Raw genomic sequence first — 8,878 nt, 5'->3', positions numbered from 1 at the left:
ACTGGTACTGTATATATACTGTATATTCCGGACTCTGACATTGCTCATTCTGATATTTCTTATTTTTAATTTTTTTAGATTGTTGGATTGTGTGTGTGTGTTGTCTTGTGTTGCTAGGTATTACTACACTGTTGGAGCTAGAAACACAAGCTTTTCGCTACACCTGCGATAACATCTGCAAATCTGTGTACGCTCAACTTTGATTTGATTTCTATGGTGCAGACCAGAGTTATGTTGTTTATCTTGCTGGAGTCCTACAGCACGTAGCGTGACACAAAGTCAAGGGTTCTCTTTCGATTTTAGTGCATGGCCCAATGACGTGTCAGCCTATTCCTTGTTATTTTGATCTAGACTGACTCTGGTTGATTTTAGTTTTAGGATTATGTTATGTGAGTTGTCCCGGAGATCTCCAGAACAAGTCCTCCTGAGTTGACTTAGATCCTGTCATATACATTTAGGAATCTCCCATGATGTAGCTGCAATACTTTGTAATTGAAGACGTTTTTTTTTTTTATCCTGGAAAATCTTGGCATTGAACCCACTGAACCAGACTGCACTGAATTTTACTCTTATCCTGCCCCCAAGTGGTTGTAAAAGGGCACAACCTTGTTTAGAAAGTTAGAAAATGTCATCTGTGAATCAGCAGCTACCAGCAGTGAACAGGCACTACTGTTACAACAAGTAGCTTTGTCTCTATCTGCTGGATACAATGCTTCACTGCATTTTCCACCGACATCTGATGAGCGAATGGAAGGGGGTGGCCCATTGACTCTATGTATGTTATAGGGAGTGGCCCATTGACTCTGTGTATGTTATAGGGAGAGGTCCATTGACTCTATGTATGTTATAGGGAGAGGCCCATTCACTCTATGTATGCTATAGGGAGAGGCCCATTGACTCTATGTATGCTATAGGGAGAGGCCCATTGACTCTATGTATGTTATAGGGAGAGACCCATTGACTCTATGTATGCTATAGGGAGGAACCTGATGCTGTCAGGTGTCAAGTCAGAATTTTTGTGCCACACCCATCAGAAAATTGGGAACACATAGTTCTATTTTCTATAGCATTTCTCGTCTGAATTAGCCTGTTTACACATTCCCTTGCTGTTGTTATGGAAATGCCAATCTCTCTACTCATCATTTAAATGATGCTAAGAGGAGATTTAGATTGATGTGGTTTTAGTACATCACCGGTGCCAAGCTTCCTGCCATCCAGGACCTCTATACCAGGCGGTGCCAGAGGAAGGCCCTAAAAATTGTCAAAGACTCCAGCCACCCTAGTCATAGACTTTTCTCTCTGCTACCGCACGGCAAGCGGTACCAGAGCGCCAAGTCTAGGTCCAAGAGGCTTCTAAACAGCTGCTACCCCCAAGCCATTAGACTCCTGAACATCTAATGAAATGGCTACCCTGACTATTTGCACGCTGCTGCTACTCTCTGTTATTATCTATGCATAGCCACTTTAATAACCCTACCTGCATGTACATAATTACCTCAATTACCTGGACACCGGTGCCCCCGCACATTGACACATTGACTCTGTACCGGTACCACCTGTATATAGCTATTGTTATTTACTGCTGCTCTTTAATTATTTGTTATTCTTATCTCTTACTTTTTTAGCGATGTTCTTAAAAGTGCATTGTTGGTTAAGGGCTTGTAAGGAAGCATTTCACTGTAAGGTGAATACCTGTTGTATTCGGAGCATGTGACAAATCCGATTGGATTTGATTTTACAGTAGGCTATATTGTCTTGACCCTTAAAAAAACTAAATGGGGCCAAACTGCTCTCTGTGCTATGGTCACATTTTGACCAGGGTTACATTTAGCCAGGGTTACATTTTGACCAGGGTTACATTTAGCCAGGGTTACATTTAGCCAGGGTCACATTTTGACCAAGGGTTAATTTAGAGGTTTTTACATTTCGCCGGGGTCACATTTTTGACTCAGGGTTACATTTAGCCAGGGTCACGTTTTGACCAGGGTTAAATTTTGACCAGGGTTACATTTAGCCATAATTACATTTTGACCAGGGTTACATTTAGCCAGGGTCACATTTTGACCAGGGTTACATTTTGACCAGGGTTACATTTTGCCAGCAAAACCCCAAGGTAATCATTGATTTTCTTCTCTATGGGAGTGACAGAGTGTTGCGTGCCGTGTCAATTTGCCATTTCAACCAGGCTTACCAGACTCTCAAAAACAAATTAACACATTAAAAACATAACCAGGTATACTAGTGTACTAGTATACACTCTTAGAAACAAACTGCTATCTCGAACATACAAGGGTTCTTTGCCTGTCCGTATAGGAGAACCCTTTGAAGAAGCCTTGCTGGTTCCAGGTAGAACCCTTTAGGTTCCTAGTAGAACCATTTTGGGTTCCATTGGGTTCCATGTAGAACCCTTTCCACAGAGGGTTCTACATGAAACCCAAAATGGTTCTACCAAAAAAGGTTATCCTATGGGGACAGCCAAAGAGACCTTTTGTCACCCTTTTTTCCTAGGAGTGTAGAGTCATGGAAGCCTGAAGTTTTTTGTCAGTCTCGTTTGACAGCAGTCAATGACCTACGCGTACTGTACGCACCTGTACACTCCTTTATGGTACTTTGCATTGCGTGATCGCTATTCTCAGTTGATGTCACATTCCATAACATGTTGGAACAGAACGAACCCGAAACTGTTTGCCTGAAACCAGGGATAACTCCTTACGACATGGCTACACCCATTTCAGTCTGCACTCCTCTGTTCCAAGAGGGAATGTTTTTGATGTAGTGTGTAGAACAGGGGAAGAGGCTGCTGTCTCCATGCCTGTGTCATCCCCCCAGTCAAAAAATACCTCAGCCTCACTTTTCCAATTCCTGTTTTCTGTATTCTGTTGCTGCCATCTTTTTTTTTTTTTCATTGCCTTGTTCAGTCCCCTCTACTGGATCTATCAATAAGCCAGTCGTGACAATGACTCGTGGAATTTTTCATTACCTTTCCCCAGGGCACTGTGTAGTTCACTACCCATGCCTCTTTTCCACCTCTGTTCACACCCTCTCTCTCTCAGATTCTCTCCCTCTCTATTTGTTCCTGTCCTGTTCAGACGAAGCCTGCTGTGTTCCCTAGCTGGCTGTACTGCTGTTAAGGGAGGAGTAGAGCTGTGTAGGATTGAGCAGGACAACGTATGACCACGTAGAACAGTCTAGGGCTGTGTGTAGGGCTCTGTTAGGGCAGTGTAGGACACGAGGGCTGTGTTGGGCTGGCAGAGGTAGGGCTCTCCCATGGCCTGCCCGCAGTGCCCGGCCCCTGGGTCCTACACCTCGGTTATTATCCCTCTCCGGAGCAGCATCTACAGCCTTGACGCCCTACGCTTCTACCTATGGGTGAGACCTGTGTGTGGGTAAGATCTGTGTGCGTGTGTGCATGTGTGTGTGTGTGTGTGTGTGGTGTGTGTGTGTGTGTGTGTGTGTGTGTGTGTGTGTGTGTGTGTGTGTGTGTGTGTGTGTGTGTGTGTGGTGTGTGTGTGTGTGTGTGTGTGTGGTGTGTGGTGGGTGTTGTGTGGTGGTGCGTGTGCGTGTGCGTGTGCGTGTGCGTGTGTCTGTGCGTGTGCGTGCGCGTGTGTGTGACAGACGTGCACAACGTGTCTCTGTCTGACTGACTGACTTATTGTACCATACAGTATGTTCTGCATATTACCAAAGTGAGCGTATCAAGACAGGAATGCCGGCGTGTGCATTTCACATGGCCTTATTTTACATAGGATTATGTAGAGAACTGCAGTTGTGATTATAGATATTCAGTGTCTGTTCAACATGAAATGAGACAGGGAGTTACAATGAGGTAATCAATTCCAAATGTAAACACAAGCTATTGTATTGAGTTTGTATTGGGTGATACCAGCCATATTAGCCCCCAGCTTCCATCTGAAGCTTCATTTACACACATAAGCCTACACAATTACATTTTGTCATTGCTTAAAATGACTCTATTCACTCCTTGTTTCATGAGGTAGTTCTAGTTTCATGGATACAGATCCATGTTTTGTCTTCGACATCAGAGCAGCATGACTCCACAGCAACAGCCACCCCGATGACAAATTCCCACATGTTTAATCCAGCTCCTCACAGCTTCCTGGCAAAAGCCTAAAATAGTATTCCAGTCACACTGTAGTAGGCTACTCATCTACACTCTATTTCCATGTCCAACACAACATACTTGTAGCTCTACCAACTTCCCTTTCCAATACAAATCTCCTAAATGGAAAAATGAATTTGAATGCTGCCTAAATCTCACTTCTTGTTGTCTCAGATAAAGAGGCTGAAGGACTTGGAAAGGGAGAAGGACTCACTGTGGGCCGGGCTGCAGGTTCTGGAGCAAGCCCGGCTCTGGTACCGACGCATACTGGAGGACAACAGAGCCAGGCAGGCTAACGTGTGCACCAGGGCTGGGGCTAGGGCAAAGGAGTGGGGAGGAGAGGTGTGGGGAGGAGCGGTGAGTTACTACAGCGAGATGGAGACTGTTTTACACAGATAGACATGGATACAGAACTTGGCAAATTGATCTCCATGTTGGCACCAACAATAAAAAATTAGTAGTCTAACTAGAATTTGATTTAGGAATGTTATGCCTTGGCAAGCTGAGCTATGTCTATGATTTTACAAGCATGCAAATGTCGTTAAACCATCCTGTTGATATTAAACATCTCACTTCTCATCACTCTGTGCAGGGGGCGTCATCGTGCCTCCTGAGGTCTCAGATGCAGAGGGTGAATGGATCTTTGGGTAGTCTGATGAGTAAGCCTGACGTAACCAGCTGTCCCTCCTCTCCAAAGAGGGACGGGGTGGAAGTATCAGACAGTGAGCTACGGTGGCGGAACACGGTGCTGGTACAGGTGAGAGAGAACCCCTTTAGTATCTTTATCCTTGATCTCCATCCCTGGTCTTGGAGAGCTACAGGGTGTGCTGGCTCGTTTATTTCACAGCCTAGCACTAAAGCATCCTACTTCACTTCCTTTGATTCATGTTGGTAGGTAGGTAGAGGAGGTCATTTTTCATATGTTTTTATTTTGGCAGGAGGTGAGCGAGAAGAATGTTCAAATCTCCCTGTTGGAGCGGGAGAGAGACAGCCTTTTGCAAGAGCTGAGTCTGCGTCTGGGTGTAGAAGTGTAGTGGGCATCCTGACTGAGTTGTTTGTACACTGCTATCAAGCCCATTTCACTGCTATCGCACATGAACACACACATGCCTAAGCACTGCCTCCTGACTCTTCAACTAAAGTTCTTCAATGTCGTGATTTCATTGTCTCTCACCACTGTAAATATGTTTGAAAAATAATCATTCAATATACTGTATGTACAAAGACTATGGGTGTGTTATTGTCTTGTCTTGTTCAGTCCTGTGGAATGGTGTGCTGAATAACCAGACTGACATGTAGGATCATCACCTTCCAAACTGATATGCAAATGCCAAGTGGTCTTAGCCTAATTATGTAGGTCTGTCTATTGGACATGTACCACCTGTGAAACACAGAGCAACACCAAATATTCCCAGAAGGGGGCAGTAGACCCTCAGCTATGCAGATGCTGCAGTTCAAAATCTACAATCAAAACATAAGCAGAGAGACAAACTATAATATTTCAATGATTGTCCAGTTATATGATTTTTAAAAAAAGAGATTGAAAAGGCCATCTGTATCTCCAAGAACACTGCAATCTGATACACCAACTGCAATCTGATACACCAGATTTGTCTCTGAGCAGTAGCCAGTACCCAGCCAGCACCCTGTACCCTCCTCTCTGTCACCGCTCATCACAGTTCACATTTACGCCACAAGCATGTGAGGTTTCTGTCGATACACGTTACCGCTCCTCCGCTGGTGGTCCCGCACTGATGTTACCTCAGCTGATAAGACTTATCTAGCCTCTCTATCACTGACACACACACACACACACACACACGCACGCACGCACGCACGCACGCACGCACGCACGCACGCACGCACTGCAAACACACACACACACACACACACACACACACACACACACACACACACACACACACACCTCATGAGGATAAACACACTTAGGCAGCCATGCCCTGCAGTCCATCTATTTGCACAAACACTATCAGACTAAATATCATTCCCCTTCTGGCTTTGATGGGCTATCATGAACAGGAGCTTTGGGATTGTTGCTTTGTGAATACTAGTGCAGTCTACCACATGGCAGCAGCCTTATTTATCTAACGTTCTAGTACTTCTTTCTTATGTTTTCTTCCTAATCCTGTTTTCATTGTTCTTGCCATCTTCTGGAGACGTGGACCAATAATCTTGTTGTGGGTGATTATCCTCAGATAGAGAGAATGGCAGTGTCATTGTCCCCCAGAGAGTGTTTATCCTGTACCGATACTGGCCCAGTGTCTCTGCTCACTTGTTTGGCCCAGAGAAGTGATGTTGCTGTTGTTTGTCTGTGTTTGGAATTATACATATCCCACCAAAGATTTATAGTTATCCCACAAAGAGAGCGAGAGAAGCAGGGCACTGGGATGGACATACCCATGCACTGCACGTTTACCAAGGTACATATAATGTGCTATCATTGGCCAAAGTTTTCAGATTATGACGACTGCCTGAAACTCACATTTGACAAGCAGCTATTGGACTGAGAGAGGAGGCTTGCTCAGTCAGCTCGGCCAAGGTAAGTTGAATGCTGCTGAACTGTCACACCAACACATCAAATACAGTATTTCACAAAGGTGAACATTTCTTTGGCCAAACAATACTGATACAATCTGTTTTGCATTGGATTGCATTCATAAATACAACCACATCCAAACCTTTTGTAACAACAAGAAAAAAATGAATTGCACATCTCTGGGCAACCAAGGAATGTGTTTGACTGTGATTAAAATCTCTGTGAAAAAAAGAAAACATCCGTTACGGAACGTGCTTTCATATAAGTATCTCCTGTTCCCTCTCCACAGACTGCCACTGAACCATCAAGGCCCTGGGTACCAGCACTCTGCTAATTATTGGTTCTAATTCACACTGCAGAGCCAAACAACCTTTTATTGAGGATGTCACGCTTCTCTGACACTGACAATCCTTCTTCCTTGCCAGCATGGTTCATTGACTATCAACTCTGCTGGTCTCCCACTTAATCTATCCTGTACCTGTTGTGATTTATTTTCTTATTCTGTGGTTTTCCTAGAGATGTATTGATTTTCCTCTCAAGGAGAATTAGGATATACGTGCACCTACTTCCCTGCAGGTCTGTGGAGGTGTGAAATGTAAACAGATAATGGATGGCTTTCTCTCAGGTGCTGAGGGTTTTTAATGCATTCCACAGACTATTAGGATGGAGAACTTCCTACACACCCTCAGATGGCACCCTCAGATGGTCACTAGCTTTGAAGTACTCAGGAAGTCTAATATACTTCACAGGGGGTCTAAATGAATCTATAACATCTCCAAGATGTTTTTATCTCCAAGATCTATTACAGTAAAACTGTATTGTTGTGTTTGCATCAACTAAGTCCTGTGTATTTTCTTTTCTTGGCTGCCTGGCAATATCAGATAATGGATGTGTTTGTTTGTGACAACTGGATAATGGTGTCCATTTCATTAAGAAAATGATACTGAAAATACTGTACATCCTATTTTAATACTTGTTGTAATATGGTGTCCCAAAAGGGCACCATACAAAGAAAATAAGTGTCACCTTTCATCGCTGCCAAATATTATGCTAAAATGAGTTAAAAAGTGTCAATCATCCACACATAATAAAGTGTGATAGATGTTAACCTATTAGTCAGAGTGTATGGTGTAAACAGACATGAGACGCACACTTACAATGGATACATCACTCCAGGCTCTCCTGTCCTCAAGGCATTGATGTTCAAGCCCACTCTCCCCTGGACTGAGTTAAAATGCTGAAAGGATGGATGACTCAAATCAACTTGCTTTCAGTCCATCACATCAGTGTCAAATAGCTAAGGATTAAACATTCTTAATTCTCTCAACCAGAAAAGTTGTACTTTTTCTTTTTACTGGCACACTGAGACACTGACACAACGGAACGTGTCAAAAGGAATGTAGACCTACACAATTATATCACTAGTGACCTGTTTTCGACCTGGGAGGGATGAGATGACACTGTATATGCGCAATGCATTGCAAACCACGTACTGTACCTATGCAAAAGATATTTGGGTTAAGGTCATTCTACGCCTCACACTGGTTTACAAAGGCAAACAACAATACCTTCATCCCTGGGGCTGGCCTGGGATGCACTATCTCCACGAGAGAAACATTGTGCAACTTTTAACCTGATTTAGCATCTGATAGCAGGCTTTACAGCTTCCACGGTGTCTTGTGGCTTTTTGTCAAAATCAAGTGATCAACATGTTCATTGAAATGAATGTTAGAGAGTACACAGCTCATGGATATAACTTTCAAGTAAATTTTTTTGGAACAAACCTCAACAAGGATGGAATAAAGTGAAAGGAAATACAATTTATTAGTTTTACACAGTTCTAGAAACGCAACTCTCCACTGTCGCTGTTCTTTGACTCGCCGTCGCTGTAGCATTCTGTCATCTTTGGCACGGGCGCACGGCTGCGCATCTCTCCAGCTGACATTTCAACTATCCCACCACCACTGGACACGTTGACATCTAACAGACTCTGCAAGTGTTTAATGTAGTATATTGCAGCACGAAGTGTCTCCACTTTGCTGAGTCTTTTGTCCTCGAACTCTTGGGGAAGATGCTCCCGGAGCCGTGCGTAACCCTCGTTTACGCAGCGCACCCGCTGCCGTTCCCTTTCGTTCCTTTTTCGAATGAACGCTGGTTCGAATGAATAGTCATATACATCGATGTGCCTGTGGAATGGGAAA

The 8,878-nt window shown here is 43.9% G+C and overlaps 1 protein-coding gene across 2 annotated transcripts; it reads left to right on the top strand.

The window, feature by feature from the left end:
- The first annotated feature begins 3,024 nt into the window (after positions 1–3,024).
- On the top strand, positions 3,025–5,347 carry LOC111951499 (suppressor APC domain-containing protein 1). Of its 2 annotated transcripts, none has more exons than XM_023969628.2 (4): positions 3,025–3,369; positions 4,295–4,477; positions 4,713–4,877; positions 5,059–5,347. In XM_023969628.2, the coding sequence occupies exons 1-4, from the start codon at positions 3,268–3,270 to the stop codon at positions 5,152–5,154; spliced, it is 546 nt and encodes a 181-aa protein (XP_023825396.1). In that variant the 5' UTR covers positions 3,025–3,267; the 3' UTR covers positions 5,155–5,347. The 2 variants fall into 2 exon arrangements, with proteins under 2 accessions (XP_023825396.1, XP_023825397.1); XM_023969629.2 differs by having other exon boundaries at positions 3,276–3,386.
- The last annotated feature ends 3,531 nt before the right edge of the window (positions 5,348–8,878 follow it).

Source organism: Salvelinus sp. IW2-2015, linkage group LG24 (assembly GCF_002910315.2).
Source record: "Salvelinus sp. IW2-2015 linkage group LG24, ASM291031v2, whole genome shotgun sequence".
Classification (NCBI taxonomy): Eukaryota; Metazoa; Chordata; class Actinopteri; order Salmoniformes; family Salmonidae; genus Salvelinus; species Salvelinus sp. IW2-2015.
This window is presented reverse-complemented; position numbering and strand designations above follow the sequence as displayed.

What these genes read in the sequence shown, in the direction of transcription:
- LOC111951499 (XM_023969628.2), top strand. Translation starts at nt 3,268, where the DNA reads ATGGCCTGCCCGCAGTGCCCGGCCCCTGGGTCCTACACCTCGGTTATT. An exon ending in GAGAGGTGTGGGGAGGAGCG is followed by an intron (nt 4,478 to 4,712) that starts GTGAGTTACTAC and finishes CACTCTGTGCAG; the next exon opens with GGGGCGTCATCGTGCCTCCT. An exon ending in GGAACACGGTGCTGGTACAG is followed by an intron (nt 4,878 to 5,058) that starts GTGAGAGAGAAC and finishes TTATTTTGGCAG; the next exon opens with GAGGTGAGCGAGAAGAATGT.